Raw genomic sequence first — 18488 nt, 5'->3', positions numbered from 1 at the left:
GGCAAGCTGCCTTTACTCAGTTTAGCAGAATAACAAAGGTTGACAGCATCTATCTGTATCAGTTACTTTGCATCACTGTGACCTCAATACAGAAAAGAACTCAAGGAGGGAAGGATTTATTTTGACTTGTGGTTTTAGAGAGTTTCAGTCCATTGTGCCAGAGAAGACAGGGCAGAGCAGCTCAGCTGACAGCAGTGGGAGTGTGTGGAGGGGGCTGTTTGCAATCTGAAAGACCAGGAAGTGGTCCACTCTCATCAGAGGGCGAGGCCAGAATGAAGGTCCTGATATTAACTTTCAGAGGCCCATTCCCAGTGGCTTATTTCTACCACTAGGCCCCCACCTTCTAAAGGTTCCACAGCCTCCAAAAATAGTGCCAGTGGGGTAATACTCAAAATATGAGACATGGGAGACATTTCAAATTCAAACAACAACCCCATGGTTGCAAGGAAACTAACTGTCACACGGTGAAAAGTCCAGTAAAACATTTCTGGAAGGCACTGAGATCTCACCTACCAAAGTTCCGGCACGGTGACCCCATGCCACACGACTCTGCTTTAGCAATGGATCCGAAATATTTAAGACATGTCCCCCAACATCTGTCTACAAATGTCCACTGTACTGTTTGAAAAGTGAAAATACTGAAGACAAATGTCTATCAGTAGGCGACTGATTTAAAATTTATGGCATATTCAAAGTCTAACACATTATACAGTGGTTAGATTTATATGTCAACACCTCTATCTACATGAAAACATCAAAACCTACTGATGAGAAAAAAATCAAGTCATAGAAAATGGATTTTAAAAAAGTGGGTAAAAAAAAAGAAAGAAAATTTCCAAAACATAGAGGAAGCTCTGCAGGAGCTGGAAGGAGAGGCTGATGCTACTAGCGGCTAACTCTGGGGGTGGGGTGGGGGTGGGGTAGGCCTAGCAGAGGGGTTCTACCACTGTTTGTACTATATTCTTAAGTAGCCCTTAAAGCTGGCACTACCAATAACAAAAATGGGATTAATAGCATTCTTAAGTTATTTGTGCAATGAGAAAAGAAAATGTAGTAGCATCTAGGTTTTCACAACATGGTGGTTATGCACATCTGTACATGTGCTGACAAAAAGACCACTGTATGCTCTTGCAAAGCACCTGGGGTTCAGTTCCCAGCCCTCACAGGGTGGGTAACAACCATCCATAACTCCGGTTCCAGGGGATTTAACACCCTCTTCTGGTGTCCACGGGCATTGCATGCACATGGTGCACTTATACATATGGAGACAAAACACACACACAAAAATAAATTTTAAAAATCTTTCTAAAACTCCAATATTTAAAAAAAGAACAGAAATTCTAGAGGCTGACAGAGATGTGTCACCGGAAACAGCCCAGGCTCAGAAGGCAGTAGGTCACACTGACCTGTAGCACACACTTGCTGGAGGTGAGTTAGGGAAAGGACAAGGCAGATAAAGCAGGGGGTGAGGAAGGGCAGAGCCCACGGCCCCAGTGAGCTCTAGCAGCACTGTGCAGAGGATGGGTATGGGGGGTCAGCTTTGGTTCCCCAGCAGCTTCTTAGGTCTTAACACCTATGTGGGTGTCAATGGGTTTGGCTCCTTTTAACCCTTCCAAGTAAAGGTTAGTCAGGTAATATAATCATAGTATGGTGCTCTTCCCTAAGAATTACATGGAGAGGTATAGAAAGCAAATAGCAAGGGGCTGGAGGATGTGGTTCACTTGGCAGAGTGCTTGCCTAGCATGCAAAAAACCCTGGGTTTGATCTCTAGCACTATAAAACTGGGCATGGTGGCACATGCCTGTAATCCCAGCAGTTGAGAGACCGAGACAGGAAGGAGAACCAGAAGTTCAAGGTCATCCTTGGCTATATAGGGAGGTGGAGGTCAGGCTGGCTAGAGACTCTGTCTAAAAAGAAAACAATAACATGAGAAGGCAAGCGACAACAGACAATCTTACTTTTTACACAGAAACAAACAAGAGGCACTAGAGTTGGGCAACTGCTAGGGTCCTGTGGACATGACCCTTGCAGACCCTATTTTTGTCCTCTGAGGGATCAAAGGGTTCCTAGAGCTATAGTCTCCCACAATACAGCATCCATGTTAAGCCTCAGATGGGCGGTCACAAGGAGGCCAGCCTTCAATGACAAAAGAGGAAAGGTCGCTGTAGGGCTGCAAGGCCAGGCTCTCCACATAGCACCATGCATGTGTCCACACACTTCTCAGCCCTCTGTGTATATTCACACTGCCCTCCCCAGGAAGCCCAGCACAGCTCCTGGAGGGTGAAGCTCATGACACACACCTGGCTGTACACCTTGGTATTGTTGCATCTAGCCTTTGCAGAAAGTCTTGCCTCACACCTATGCTTAGTCATCCAATCATCACCCAGCATCAGCTGCACTGGAGAATCTGTACAGCTTCTAAAAGACTCACTGGGAGCAGAAGGAAAGGAAAACCATCAAGCCACAGGACAAACTGAGGGTACAGAAGTTGGGGGCCATCGGAGGTCTTACTGTCAATCCAACTACAGAGGATTGACGATCTACAACAAGCAGGGCCCTTGTGCCTCTCCCTCCGGTTGTTCAGGAGCATGGCTGTGGCTCATAGGCACATGTAAGCTGCAGACACTGAAGCAAGTGACATGTCTGCAACCTACAGTTGACAGGAAGTACCAGCCTAGGTAGGCAGAGGTCAGGAGGAAAGATGAAGGCCTCTCTCCTGCCTTTCAAAGGAGACTAGGACAGAAATTATCACTGGCTGACCACTTAACCACATGCAGAGAAATGACACTGCCAAGAAAGACTGGGGCTCTCCCCTGAAATCAGCATCAAAAATAACCTGAATTTTCTTCCCTATATGGTCCTTTATTATCTGTTTATAAAATGTACATGCATTACTAGTATAACTAGCTGAATCATAAAAACAAATTCTTTTATTTATTTTTAGCTTGAGGATATTCCTTCAGTCTAACATGCTACTTGAAAAATCTTGATGGGGGCCATGGGGGCCAGAGAGATAGCTCTGTAGTTAAGAGCACTGGCTGTTCTTGCAGAGGATCCAGATTCAGTTCCCAACATACATATGGCAGCTAACAACTGTCTGTTAACTGCAGTTCTGGGGGATCTGAAGCCCTCTTCTGGCCTCCACAGGCATTGCACACACGGTACACTTACAGTCATGCAGGCAAAACACTCATAAAATAAAAATAAAAATAAATAAAAAATTTACAAACCTGACTGTCCTTTCTCCAACAGTAAAATTTGCAACTTTGAAAATCTGCTTTGGTATTTATAACTTGTTTTTTTACAGTTGCTGATTACAAGCAAGTATATATCCTCTAGTCAGGCCCAGACGATGAGGATGCTCCCCTCCTGTGGCACCTTCCCGTCCTATTTTCCCCATTACAGTCAGAACAGCAATTCATTTGTTGAATGTCTTCCTAAAAGAAAGGCATGCCAGCTCACTGATCTAGTAACGCTGAACGCTAACCCCAGATTCAAGTCAAGCAGGGCTAGATCTCCAGGTGTGTCAGTTCCCTAGCTACTCTCTATGTAGCCTGAGACACCTCAAATATTGTGACATCCAGGATTCATGTTTTCTTTACTTGAGAACCTGGGGATGGCATTGCTGGTCTCTGGCCTCCTGATCCTCATTCTAGTTTCCCAATCAGTAGGGGTGTTTGCATTACTCTCATTCCAAGTCCAAAGCCAGGCAACTAAGAATGCCCCTCATGAATCCCATCCTGATTCCCCTTTAAATCATGAGCCTTCAGTCCTTCCCAGACTGAAAAGCAGGCTTCCAGGCAAGAAAAGAGGGCTTAGAGAGAGCAGTATTTAAGCAGAACCACTGTCATCTGAAGAACAGCTGGCAGTTCACCAGGAAGAGAACCTCATGCTCTTGCCTGAGCTTCTCACGTCACAGAAAGCAGGAATAAACCCATGTGTAGAGCCATAAATGGACAGTACACAGGTAAGTACTCCTGCCTGGAAGGGCAGACACATGAAGGGGAACATGCTGGAACATCCCAAGAGAGAGGTGGAAACTGCCAGCCAGTACTGCCTTTACATCTGGGACAGGGATACAAGCAGGGCAACTTCAGTTCTGATCCAACACAGTAACTTCCTGCAAGACTTGCTTCCATTAGCAACCCTGAGACAGGCCAGGAGAGCACATTTTAGCTGGGATTGAGGCGGGGGGGCAGTGTGGTGCTGCCTGCTGCCCAGATAGTAGGTGTCTGTCTCCTAGGTACCTCTAACTTGGGGATACCTCACTAAGGCCCTACAGACTTGGCGTGACATGCTTCTTAGGCCTTGGTATCATCTCTTGCTGCTGTTTCATTTTTGAGATAAGGTCATACTCTGAAGCCTAGGCTGGCCTCAAAATGCCAGTGCTCCTCCCCAGTGCTGAGATGACAGATGTGCACGATCCAGCCTTATTTTTCATTGTCCTTAATCAGCAGGGTCCAGTACAAGACTAGGGAGTCTTTGAAACTTTTTTTTTTTTTCAGCTTTTTGTCTGTTTTCTATGACTAGAAGCAAAGCCATAGGAAATTCCCTTTCCTCTGGATTCTCAAGAATTTAACACTTGTAAGAAAAAAAAAAAGTTAGGGAAATCCACAATAGAAGTACATTATGACCAGATGGCCAGGAGTCAGGTTGGACCTTGTTCCCCACCCACCTACCAGCGGCCCCCAAAGACTGAAACAGCGTAGGCAGTGGGCATCTTTATGTGCAAAATGGCGCCAGCCACACTTCACTTAGTGGCGCTGTGGGTAAAACGAAAGATAAACCTTCTGGAAGCTACTCTGTTAGCACAAGGACCCTTGTTAAGGATTAATCACACGTCCTCCTCACGGAACATATCTCTATGGATCTCTCCCCTCTTCTCCTGCACTGTGGCATTACAGTATGACACAGATCTGTGAAACATGTACTTTGTGTTTTCTTCTTCTCTATAACACTTAACTCATAGTCACTGAGCCAAATTGGTAGCAGGAGGCTGAGAGAATGCCCCGCATATGTACACTTTGTCCCAGACTGTGCTGAGACCCAGCTCATCTCCTACTGGAGTGGCTAACACTTCCCAGGACACCCCTGCCAGCTCTGTGCAGGGCTGCCATCCTTTGCTCTCACTGACCCGTTTACCCTTCCAGGTGTGGCCTTCTCCCCCCAGAAGCCTCCTAATCAGCTTTCAGTACAGAAAGACCCTAAGCTACATGCCTTCTAACCATTCTCATAAGCACCAGTGACTGGTCTGATGTCTCTGATTGTCTGCGGTCATCTCAGACTGTGACTGGAAGCAGGTAAAGCAGAAAGATGGCATTCTAGATGCTGGCTTCACTGCCTGGTCTGCTGCTATGCAAGGCAAACACCTCTCTGCACCTCGGTCCCTACCCTGGGTAAGCTGAGGGTAAATGCTGCTCTAGGGAGAGTCTAAGGACACACCCAGTCTGACTACTTAGCCTTTACTGGCTTGGATGAGGATACTCACTGAGTTCTCCCTGGGGGTTACATGTGGCCTGATCAGGACTTCTGTGCAGTTCTGACCTAGATGCAGGACAGGTATATGAACTATGAGGTCAGGGACCTTGTCAATTCCCACTGTGTCCCCCATCCAACAAGTAGGTGCTTGGTGGACTTGGGTCCCAAGGCAGTGTCCTATGCTGTGGAAGGGGACGGTGGGGGCAGCAGAGTTCCACTCACATGGGGCATGGAACATGACGAGGACAGAGGAGTGCTCCTTCACAAACTGGTCAAAGTCTTCATCGGTCAGGTGATAAACGGAGCCGCCCTCATCTGCCCAGGGAGTCTCGGGGGCCTGGGGCTGTGGCGGCTGTGGACTGTAAGACCAAAAACAGGCAGAGCTCAGAGCAAGCCCCGGGGCTTGGGCAGCCCTTACAAAATCCAGCCCCCTGGACCTAAAACCCCCACACCAGGACCTTTTACATGCTATAAACTAGATCTAGAGGAGGAGCCATGCATTGAGCAGGCTGGCCCTGCCCATCTCCATCTTCTCCTGAAAGTCCCAGAGAAGTACTTAGCTGACACCCCAGCACGTATGGTGGCTTTTTGCTATTACTCTCTTGACAGCTCAGAACATCTCACGTCCCCCAGGAATTGAGGAGCTTGTTAGCTTTCTCAAGGTATTGCAAACTTCCAGCAAGCTGGCAAGAACAAAGAGCAACAGTGCAGAGTGATCTTTGGGGAAACTGGCTGTCATCCTCAGTGCTGCCCAGGGATAGGAGGAGGAAGAAGCGAGGCCAGAGGTTTGGGGAAAAACTAAACCTGGGTGGGCAAAACGAAGCTGTGAATGGGGGTGCAGGGTGATCACTGAGTAGCCAGAGGGAAGCTAGGCTGGTGATGTCCTTCCTTCCAGAACTTGTGTTCCTGTACTAACCCTTCTAGGAGCTAAGAACAGACATGTCTCCAGAACCCTCATTAGCTCCACCACTTACTGGCTGCATGAACTTCCAGGTGCCTGTTTCCTCCATGAAGAACCACACACTGGTATCTCCAGCTCTGAATGCTATGTGGAGGAAGGCACCCAGCTGACCACCCTTGCTGAGGACAAGGCAGTTGGTGACATAGGATCCCTGTTGCTTTAATGCCAAGCACTTTTAACAAAGCACCTTAACTACAGCTTTGAAAAAACCCTTTAGGATGACAAATGTGAAAAGACAACTATTATTCCCTGTGTGTGAGAGTCTACAGCAGGAAACATTTGAAAGCTTTAGCACTCAGGGCTGGAGAACTCATCAGAGAGAGCAATGTGCTCATACAGTGGGATCTGCCATCTCCCCCCTCCCCTCTCCACAGGCAGAAGCTGGGTTTGGAGCCCCCAGAAGTCGATGTTGGCTCTTTAAAATATTTTATGTATTATTATTTTTATTTTACATGTATGAATGTATTGCTTGTATATATGTAGGTGCACCTGTGTCATGCAGTGTTCGCAGAGGTCAAAAGAGGGTGTCAGATTTCCAGGAACTGGAGTTACAATTTGTTGTTAGCTACCATGCGAGTGCTGGGATTTAAACCCAGGTCTTCTGCAAAAGCAGTCAGTGCTCTTAATTCCTGAGCTATCTCTCCAGCCTCCTATGTTGGCTCTTTAAACTGGGCCACACTGAGAGCCACAGTCTCCTCAGTCCCAAAGCACAGAAAGTGGCAAAGCATTTGGTCCATGCATATTCAATGTATGTGGCAATGGTTGCAAATTCAACTTTGAAGAATCACCAGCTAGACACTAGTTCTCAGACAACAGCATGGAATCCAGCTTCTTGTGTCTGGCTCAAGCCACTAACCTCTCTCACCCCACCATCAATCACACTACACAATTTATCTTTACAGTATACCTGTACTTATACAAAGTTATGTATGTGCCAAAATATCTAAAGCAGGTGATGTGCCATGGTAGAGACCAGAGGCCAGCCAGTGTACACACATAGGAGCAGGTTAGGTGTACTGTGGCCCATCTCCACAGTGGAGGGCTAAGTGCTGCAGGAAGAATGACTCTACACAGCAGGGCAGACAAACTACTGGAAATGCACACAACAATCTATAATCTATAAATAAAAGGAAGAAATAGGTAGAAGTAAGGTTTTTCAATGTATACTTTAAGTTTTTAAAAATTATGTGAATATAATCTATTAAAAATCAAAGCAATTAAAAAACACAAAAGCATCAATATAAGATACAAAAGCTATGCCTTTGCAGGGGCACAAGAAAAAGCCTGAGAAGTTTCTAGTTAAGCACAGAGAATATACTCTAACACCATGAAACAGCAGTACAAGAGTTGTTTGTTCATTTGTTTAACTACAACTGTACTAAAACAAAGCAACAGGGCAGACAAAGCAGAGAAAAAGAGACCAGTACAACTTCAGGAGCTAGAAAACCAACATAGCAATGAGAGGCAGGCCTTGAAGTAGGGCTGCAGCTGGACTGAAAAATGGGGTATGACTGAAAACTGATCCTGGGGAATACCCACTCGCACGCTGGGATAGTCGGGGAACTACTTTCCAGGAAGCACTGCAGGAAGATCACAGTGGTAAAAGAATGTATGGGAGAGAAGGAATGAGCAGAAAGTCAGTGCTCAAAGCACCAAGTGATCCTTTTTATTATCTGCCTCTCCAGGCAGCAAGCTCCCTGCAGACTGGGGTGCCCTCCTGCCTCTCTATGTCTTGTATCTAACACACAGCAGACATCCAACATGTTTGCTGAGTGGAGAAATGTGGTTAAAGGATCTGAAGCTGTCTAATTTGGAGAGAACACTGGCTTTTTAAAAAAATTCAGACTGTTTTGAAAAGAGAAATGATTCATTTTCTGTGGCTCCGAAGAGGAGAACTAACGACAACCAGAAGTTTCAGAACCCTCATGCTGGTGGTGTCAGCACATGCCTTTAATCCTAGTACTCAGGAAGCAGAGGCAGGTGGATCTCTTCGGGTTCCAGGTAAGCTTGGTCTACTAACTAGCTCCAGGCCAGCCAGGGCTACACAGTGAGACCCCTGTCTCAAAACCAAACCAAAACAAAACACAAAGACAAAAAAACCTCACCAGAAAAAGAAACTTCATTGTAGCCTAAGACTATTCTACCTTCAGCTGGCCAGGGCACGGACAGTAGAACTGGGAGAAAAAGAGCCTGGACCATGCCACGCCCTCAACCCAACCATAGGAGCCTAGGTAAGCAAGCGCAACTTGAAATATCTGCCGAGCAGTGTACTTGCACAGCTTTCTTTAGCAACTTCTTAGGTTCACCTAAACAATGGGTATCAGATGCTTTGCAAATTTACAAAGGAATACTCAAATCTTCCTAGATATCATGCATAACTCATCCTCAAAATGAGGCAATGGGCTGGAGCAATGACTCAGTGGGTAAGAGTATTTGGTATGCAAGCATGAAGACTTGAGTTCAAATTCCCAGAGCCCATATAAAAAGCTAGGCATTGTCACTTGTGCCTAACCCAGCACTATGGGGGAAGGACACAAGAGGATCACTGGGGCTTGTTAGCTGCCAGCCTAGCTCTAGTTCAGCAAGAAACCCTGTCTCAAGGGAATAAAGGAGGAGGTAGTAGAGCAATACACTCAATGTACTTGCCTGGTCTCTGCATGAGTACATGAGCGTACACACCCACATACTCAGAGACACAGACACAGACAGACAGACAGACAGACAGACAGACAGACACACACACACACACACACACACACACACACACACACATGAGTTAAAAAACAAAAGCAAACAATGAGGTAAAGGACCCTGGAGGGGGAGATTGCTAAAGCAGGTTTGCTGACTATTCAGCACCTGTCCAGGCCTCCGCTGCTTTATGTGCTCTGCAGATTAGAGAGAACATCTGTCCTGGCCTCTCTGGTACTGGGAAGGCCACCCATCAGTTCCTCATCTCAGGGAGGGATGTGGGTCACAGACAGAAATATGCAACTCAGAGCAGCATGAGGCAAGAATACTTGGCATCTATTAATTCAGTTTACCTCTGCTTGATACACACAGGCAGTACTGTGCAGCTGGGCCAAAATGAACTGCTGTTTATGCACCACTCTACCTGCCTGCTGCCCCCAACCAGAAGGAATAGTTTTATTAGAAGGCTTTATCAGAAGGTCACTACGCTCAGTGTGTCTACTCTAGAGCCCTCACACCCACAAACGCCAGGGCCGACTCTCTCTAGGGAGGGCAGGCTTTCGCTTCTCTCTGGGGCTTTATAATCACTGGGAGAATCAGCCAGGATGGATGCACCCTGGTCCTTCCACTCTTGCCTGCACAGACACTCCACAAGCAGCTCAGGGCCAGGGCAACAGGAAAGATGAGGTTTTCTACTTCCTGCTAGGATTGGGGTAAAAGCTTAAATTAAATGAGAGGAGGAGAAACCACACATGGAGCTGGGTACATAACAGTGGGAAAATCTAGAAGGATATTCACCCAAATAACTTTGGGTAATGGGGCACAGGAGGAGGTTTTCTCTACATTTTAAAAGTTTTTCTACAATAAAAATATCATAACTTGAAAATCCTTAGAATCAGAAAAAGTTTTAAAAAATTAAGATAGCTGGCAACATAGTGACATGGCTAACTCTTGCTGGAGCCTGAGGTCAGGCAGCTTATTGGACATCCTGTAAGAAAAGCCAGACTGTTTCTGCTCCCATTCTGCTGGGGGGGGGGCTGCAGTGTGCTCACAGCTAGTTGGAGGGTCTGCAGGGAGCCCCAGGTTCCCCACCTTTCCTTCCCAGCAGTCCCCATCTCCCTTCTCATCTTGGAGATTACAGATGCACTGGTGGCTGGCAGCAGGGGCTTCTTCCCAATCTGAGGAGACGGGGGAGGGAGGAGGTAGAAAGAGGAGAGGCAGGGCTGGGGACAGTGCTCCACAGCAAGCAGTTGTGAGCTGGGTACCAGGTCAGCAGGGGAGCCAATGGGTGCAGAGAAGCTAAGAGGCTGGGGGACAGGTGGCAGGCTCCTATGGGGAGATAACACCTGTCACAGAAACTCCACTGATGTGTCATCTACCTTCTGTCCACCCTCCCACCACTCCCCACCGCCACCCAGGGGCTAACAGGCTACTCTGAATGCTGTTTTTGCCCCCAAACCAAACCTTGTCCTTCTAAAGAGATGAAGGTGTTATGTTAGGGTGTTTCGAAACCAGAAGAAGTTAGAGAAGGGGGAGGGAGGCAGAAAGATTTTATGCTCTGGTGACAAATGAAATTGCTATTTGTTGAAACTTTCTCCCATAGTGGAGCAAGATATGTCTGGCTAAAGGAGAGTACACGCTTATTTCAAATGAAAAAGGAAAACAGGGATGTGAAGGCCCAGGTTAAGACTGGGAGCACGTGGTAATGGGGAATGGCCTTCCCAGGCAGGGACTGAAAACAAGACAGTCGATGGGCACAGAGATGTGAAAAAGCTTCCAAGAAATCAAAGTCTCTGTGCAAACACAGGCTGCACTGGTATTGCTTCTCCAGGGTCCTGGGAGCAGGGAGAGTAGAAGACAGGTTTTCAACCTTTGGAAATCCAATAGCATGTTTCTTAGAGTTTTGCTTTTTTAATCCAACATTTATCCTTTTTGCAATTTCTGAAAATATACATTCTGAACTGCTATGTCTCTGGATAACTAATTCTTTGACCCTAGGGTTTGTTCTCTGGGTCCCTAAGGTAGAGATTCCAATATATATTAATGAGCTGGCAACTGGAGGGGTTGAGGCTGAAGTTCTGTGCAGAACTCAAGATGGAGCTGAGTGGGAACATAGGGGCTTCTGGGGAATGAGGTCAGTGGTCCTGCTACCTATAATTGGCTCTATGGCACTGGAAAGTTGCTCCCCCTGCCTCAGTTAATGCAATCGTAAATCAAGGATCACTGACTTCCTGTTAGTGCTACTGTGAGTACTGGATAAGAAATTGTCAAATGCCTACAATGGTGTCAGCCCCAAAATGTGAGCCGTTATTCTCAGACATATGTACAAATAGCCACACATGACAACAGGGAGAGCACTGAGGAGAGGACACTGAGCCACTGGAAAGGCTCCGGTGAGGTTGGGTGGAGTGGAACACTGAGTTGGACGATGGACAGGAAACAGCAGCAGGCCTAGTCCACATACGTACAGGTGAGGGGTAGGGCCAGAAGAACTGTGGGATTTCATGTTCCAGGGATCTAATAACATTACAAAGCAGGGTATGGGGGTGCTGAGGTGCTTGGAGAGGCAAAGGCTTTAGAATGTTTCTGAGTAGCTTCACAGCACCTAATAGTGTTGTATTGGAAAAAGCATTCAAGTGACAATCTTATTTTTATCTGAGACCTCCATGGAACTCTCTTAAACCTGATATCCTGGGTGAGAAATACTTCTGTCCCTCAGACAGACAGTGTTTGTTTTGGGGGAGGAGGTGGATTCTATTTAAAATGTGGGAAGATTTCAGAAAACTCTAGACTATGCCAAGAGAGCTGCCAGGTTAGGCAGCCCCTCTCCAGCTCCGTGCCATGCAAAAGGGAAGGAGTGGATGGACTCCAGACAGGTCCGATCACCACAGACAGGTCTACAACTCAGCAAATCCTCATAGCTCCTGTGCCCCTATCACAGATCCCCATGCTAATCTAGACTCTAGCAGGAACCAGCCATACAGGATATAACAGTCTTTTACCTTCCTCACCCTTTTCCCAGCCTAGCCTTGCAACTGAGGGGCTGTCCTCAGCCCAGCAGATGTTCCCCATCCCCAATGTACCCAGATACAAACACCTGACTTACTTCTTCAGCCAGTCCACAATATCCTCAGCAGTGGACCCGTAGTTTTCATACTGGAATAGAAACCGTCCTTTCCTGTGAAATGTGGAAAGACAAAGTGGCTCAGCTAGGGACACCAATGCCAAAGGGAGGAACTAGGCTTAGAAGGGAAGCACAGACTTACTCAAAATAGCAGATGGTAGGGTAGCCACGAACATTGTACTCTTCCCTGATGTTTTCAAACTCAGAGGGGTAGATGTTCATCCCAGCCAACACCTGAGAGAAAGGAGAAAAGGTTTGTCCACCACTGGCACGCATCCATGTGCAGTCTAGCCAAGTGTCACACCAGAAGATGCGTGGGACAAAGTCTTGCAGCCTGCTGTGCAATCAGGGCTGTCAGGAAACAAGACTGTCTGAGCCAGCCCAAATAATGATGGAGAGCTCTAGAAAAGTCCACCTGGACCTAAGTGCTGCCTTCCTGATAGCGGTTTCCTTCAGTGAGCCACACAAGAAGGTTCATCCTGAGCAAAGCAGAGTTCTGAGGGCTGAGTTCAAGAGGGCTGGGAACAGAGCCACAGCCACAAGTATACTATGCTTTTTTCTCTGCTCATGTCAACTTAGGCTGAATTTTCTAAGTGGTAGAATCAGTGGCTTCTGAACATATTAAGCCTTTGTATAAGGGCCGTGGATGTCTTCCTGAATTCCTCATGGCCTGTTCTCAGGTGTCCACCTAGGCTTGATGTAGTGTGCTCAGACTATAACTCAGATGGACCTAAGGAGACCGTTTCTCATATATATAAGAAGTGATGTGTCTGCAGCCCTGCCTACCTCTCCTCCTCTAGGCCTTGCCTCATGTCATTTCTTATATTCACCCTGGTTTGATCAAAATCATAAAAGTCTGACAAAGTTCTAGGTCTGGGGCCCATATGGCCAAAGCCCCTGAATCAGAAAATTATGTTGTTGCCACATGGCTGAGTACTAAGAACAACCTAGAATGCAGTATCTCCTGTGACATCCTTCCTACAACTCTACCTTTCTCCCTGGGGCTGGATTAGGCACCGGTACTTTGAATCTATTCTCATGACAGACTGCAACTAGAAAGGCCAGACACAGGGAAACTGCTCACAGAATAGGACAGCACAGAGGTGAAGGGAAGGACACACAGAAAGAGAATAAGGAAAACACGGACCTTGGTGGGCAATGAACATGATCCTGAGGTCTGCTTCTACTTGTTAGTCATGTGGCCTTTTGAAGTTACTCCCTCTCTGAGGTTGTTTGGAAGATGTGGGCGATGTGACCACTGAAGGGCTCTTAAGAGAACCAAGTGAGACGATCTAGATCAAAGGTTTTAAGAACGGAACTGATGCTGAGTGACTGTCAAGGTCTCTAGCCTATCTACCTGTGTCTCTAGCTTATCTACCCCCAGAAGCATCTCAGTGTGTCTTTCCAAATGCTTTAAGTACCTAGCATAATTAGCCTGGCATACAGCAGGCATATAATAAATGCTTGCTATACCATCAGGGCTTTCCCCATCCCTTTGTGGATGTCGCAAGAAAATGGGGGGTGGGGGGGAGTCAGAAAGCGAAATGTCTAGAAATTCTGGAGCCCTCTAAAAGCTACTCTGCTCATCCTCCAGACTGATTCAGTCTGTTCCAGTAACAATTTATCTACTTGAAAGTTCTCTGTTCCTGTCTAATTGATCTCCCTCGAATCACTGCACATTCGCCACAAGAGTAATTGTGCACATCCTCTTCTTTCATTACATCACTTCTCTGCACCAAACTTTTCAATTCCATCTAGTACAGGCGAAAATCCAACTCCAAACTCAGTCCATATGGTCTCTGTCTCATTTATGAATCTGTCTTACAAAACTCTTAATTGTACACCTGCTAGGGTCTGGATTTTTGTATTCACCAAGGAGGGAGACAGTCTGAGATTTCTGCCTAGGAAGGAAGTTGAATCATCTGCCTTCTCAGACACCTTGCAGAGCAAGGAGCATCCGCCCCCAGTGGCTATGACTATGCACAGTGGGCTCTGGACAGACCCCTGGCTGCAGTCCTGGATCCCTACCTAGCAGGTACATTTCCTTTATTCCATAAGTCAAGGCTCAGCTGCCTCTCTTATCCTCAGTTTCCTCATGTGCTTTGATGATTAAAGGAGACAGCACAAAGTCTGTTTAAACTCAAGATGAATTAGCTATTTTTGTCACTACTAAAGAGTCTCCACCATCTTCGCATTTCTAGAGCACAGTGTCCTTGTTTCTGGTCCCTCACTTTGGTTTCTGATCCCTTGCTGAAGATGTCTATACCTTACCACTGAAGACTCATTCATTTTTTGAGGCAAATCAGTCTCATCTCCCTGGGTAGTCTTTCCAAACCACCTATGCTTGGGGTGCCCCTAAATCTCAAATTTCTGTTAGCAAGTGCTGACAGTGCCGCTTTGGGAATACCAACTAATTAATGAGATATTAATGAGACGGACAAAGATTTCAGAAGGAGAAATTAAGAAAGGTCTACAGAAAGATGTGCCCCACCCCCAAAGGACAGCATTTCTGTCTAAATGGACTGGGAGAAGGCTTGTAGCAGGATAGCCAGAGTCACTATAGAAAAGGGCTTATCTGTGCAAGTTTGACTCCATTCAAGGGTGATAGAGAACTACTAAGGTTAAAGTCCAATACCATCACCACCCCATGGCCATTCTTTGAAATACAGACATCACTCAGTATCCATGGCAGACTGGAAACACCACCAGGATACCAACCTCATGGGATAGTCATCTTTTCTATGAAATGGTGCAGCATTTGCTTAAAACCTACACATATTCTCCTACATGCTTCAAATAATCTCTATGCTATTCTAAAACAAAGGACAATGTGGATCCTGCATAAATAACTGTGACAATGTATGACTTATGGAATAAAGACAAGAAAAAGTTTGTACAAGTCAGCAGAGAAGCATTCATTTTCCTAAATATTTCTGATCTGCTGTTGGTTGAATCCACAGATGCAGAATCTGAAAATATATAGGGCTGACATACAGGACAGGACAGGCTGTCAGGGGAAAGCTGTGGGCCAGGGAGACAAGTCAGTAGCTTTCAAGAAGTACCTAAGTAGCTAGGCAGCGCTTGGTTCAAGATGGTGGAGGAAGACAAGATGATGGATGTGAGGAGCGATGTTTGCAGAGACCCAAGTACAAGACATGAAGCTAAGGAGCTGGGACAACTTGGCAAGGGCCTCAAGGAAGGCTAGCAGTCTGCTAGATGGAGAGATGCTGAGGTTTATTCTAAACACCTTGCATTTGGACAAAGGAGGTAATTGAGACTGTCATGTAAGCTATCAGATGTGGTACTGGAGCTTAGGGGATGAACTGAAGCTGAAGCAAAGGGCATAAAGATCACCAGAGGACAGACTGTAACAAGACAAGGAAAGCACTGTGCCAGGCCTGTGTTCTGTACATTAAAAAGAGAACACAGGCATTGAGGGTGCTCCCTCCTAGTGAGCCTGAAAACTGGATTTAGAACAGCTGAGAGGAGGTAGAGGTCATCCATATCTATCAGGTACTCTGTAGTTTACACATCTTCTCCTCACAACCCAGCAGACCAGCATGATCATCTCCATTTTACAGATGGAGCAATGGAGGCTCTAAGGCTGAGCAGCTTGCCCAAGAACTCCTAGCCAGGCAGTGAGAGTCAGCACCAAGCCTGAACTGTCGCCAGGCCAATTCCACTTCAGTTTTTATACTCACTCTGGTTCATTGTGACTGATGTTAACAAGAGACTAGCAATGCTCAGAGGACCAGTGTGACTATGGATGAGGTAGCAAGGCTGAGAAGGGGAGCAGACAAGGCAGGGATCTTGTGCAATGCTGTTGAATCAGGGAGCAGCTCGATTGCTGACAAGGATTAGCTAGCAGCAGGAAGAACAGATACTGATGATTCACCAGGCATCAGTGACAACACCCAAGAGGCAGATCTGAGTTTGGAAAATGGCAAAGTCCATATATCCCTGACCTGGTCTGATTTTTTTGTATGACATCATCAAGTTGGATACCTCCCAAGCCCTGTAGAAGAGGAAAAGTTCTGACCCTCGCCACAGATGCAGCCAGCCAAAAAGGGCTCAAAGATGACAGAGACGAAGAGAAGGCTAGAGGCCCTAAGCCAGCTAGATTTCAGTAGTAGAGAGGGCTAGTTTTTGATTCCTGGGGAATAGGGCCCATATGTCAGTCCCACTGTTCTCTGTGTACAAAAACAGAAAGCAGTCAACACCTCTGGGTTGCCCAGCCCTCCAGCCCTGTCCCTGGCTTCTGGAGAGTTGCCAGTGCACCGTGGAGCCTCACCCCGGAAACCAGGGCTCTTCTTTTAAGTAGCTGGAGAAGGGACAGACAGTGCAGATGCTCTGGGCAGAGGTAACTTACACTTGGCCTTCACTGTTTAATTCAAGGACAAGATTCCTGCCTCTTTTATAAGTCATTGAGGGAATGGGAATGGGTACCTTTTATAGCTCTAAACAGGGGCCTAGGAAGAATAGTAGGTCCTCTGAACACAAGGGCTATCTCTTCAGGGCCAAGTTTGTAAAACAGCCTGGTATAAGCCTTTGGCCAAGGGAAAAATCCCCATCCCACAAGCATCCTTTCCACTGTGTCTCTGACCTTAATAACTAATAATCTGAATTCCTTTACAAAGAGGGAAGATCACTCTAGATAAACCTAAAATAAAACATATCTGGGCTGATGTACCCCCTCACTCCCTCAGTCATCAGGACAGACTGGGTATCTTTTATGAGCATGGCCCCATTCTGAAGAAACAGACTTGACTTCAACACTGTGCCCAGAAAGCCCACAGATCATAACTGTGATCAAAGTGATATGGCACAAAAGCAAAGATGGGCAGACCTGGTATGTGTGACAGAGACAGGGTCTGTAGCAGTATGGGAGGGCCCTAGAAGAATACTGAGATGGGCAGTTGTGGCATTACTGAGAATGGTCCATGAGGTACATGTGACTGAGGCCAGCTCTGATAATTCACAGTCTGATTCGAGGCTTGAACTATTTATTTGACAGTTCCACAGAGTCTGGAAGTAGAGCTGAGGAGTTTTCAAAGTATGCAAGGGCACAGGAAGGGAGAACATGATGAGTAATTAAGTCTTTTCTCCAGGCTAAATAATCTTAATATATGGTATCTATTGAGGTCCCCAAAATGTGCAGTGAAATTTCCCCAGAGTAATGTATACGTACCTCAAGGCCAAACGTCTTCAGGCAAGCTACTAAAAATTCATGAGTGAAAAACAAGTAAGACCTTGGTGTTGGCCCAGAATGAGGTCAAAAGAGAAAGCATTGGTTCTTTAAGCCAAGCACGCAGCTACATAGTGGGGCCATTCCCACATCTAGGTGCTATCACTTACATTAAGTTGACTTCAAGCTAATCATCATTTAATTTGGTGCATAAAGATTCATGACGCTGTTTGGAGACCTCGGATCTCTCTCATAATGGGACTTGGGCCAAACTCATTGAGATGGCTCCTCTGATAACCTTCTATGAGTAGGTGTATAGATTTTCCATGCTCCCGAGAGCAGACAGATGTTTTTCTGCTGCTACCAAAATAGAGCAAAAACACTTCTGCTACTTACAGTAAGTGTAGAAATGGACAAATATATACATAAAATAATTCAAAACAGGATCTCAAGGAGATATCTGCACACCCATGTTTATAGCAGCAGTATCTGTAACAGTCAAGGAATGGAAGCAGATCAAATGTCTATTGACTGCTAAATGGATATAAATGGACAAGAAGTACAAGACAGATAGACACACACATATATGCGTGCACACACACATACACATACACATATATGTAGACACACCGGTGGGCTACTCAACCTTAAAAAAAAATGTGTCACATGCTACAACATGAATGGACCTAGAGGAAATTATGTTAGAGGGATCTAACATTGTCAAAATCATAGGAATGTGTATATCAAGGCTAAGGTTTGGGTACGAAGGAGAAATTGACGCTGAGTACAAGGTTCCAGTTTTGTAAAATGAATAACATCTGGAAATCTGCTTCACAACAATGTAAAGATACTTTGCACAGCTGAACTACACACTGAAAGGTAGCTGAGATATTCAGTGTGATAGTGTTGTGTTCCTGACTCAACTTAAGAAATGGCCAGATAGATGGTAGAGAAGAAAACACTTGGCAGAATGGAGGAAATGCAAACAGCAGGAGCCCATAGTGACCAACCTCAGTCCAACTTCTGCCTCTGTGCTGAGCACCTCCCTGCCC

At 46.1% G+C, this 18488-nt stretch overlaps 1 protein-coding gene across 7 annotated transcripts in view; it reads right to left on the bottom strand.

Moving 5' to 3' along the window:
- Positions 1–18488, bottom strand: part of Pdia5 (protein disulfide isomerase family A member 5) — a 105280-nt gene that overhangs the window by 37457 nt on the left and 49335 nt on the right. For all 7 annotated transcript variants that reach the window (XR_003851066.1, XM_029568217.1, XM_029568215.1 and 4 more), the window contains 3 exons: positions 12394–12485; positions 12234–12305; positions 5701–5837 (listed from right to left, as the gene is read on the bottom strand). Coding sequence is in view for 6 of the 7 variants with exons in the window: in XM_029568217.1 (XP_029424077.1) it covers positions 5701–5837; positions 12234–12305; positions 12394–12485 (301 nt within the window). In the remaining variant the exon portion in view is untranslated. The remainder of the gene's footprint in view (positions 1–5700; positions 5838–12233; positions 12306–12393; positions 12486–18488) is intronic.

Source organism: Nannospalax galili, unplaced genomic scaffold (assembly GCF_000622305.1).
Source record: "Nannospalax galili isolate Female #2095 unplaced genomic scaffold, S.galili_v1.0 scaffold18, whole genome shotgun sequence".
NCBI classification, from domain to species: Eukaryota; Metazoa; Chordata; class Mammalia; order Rodentia; family Spalacidae; genus Nannospalax; species Nannospalax galili.
The sequence above is the reverse complement of the archived record's forward strand: the minus strand, read 5'-3'. Positions and strand labels throughout refer to the sequence as shown.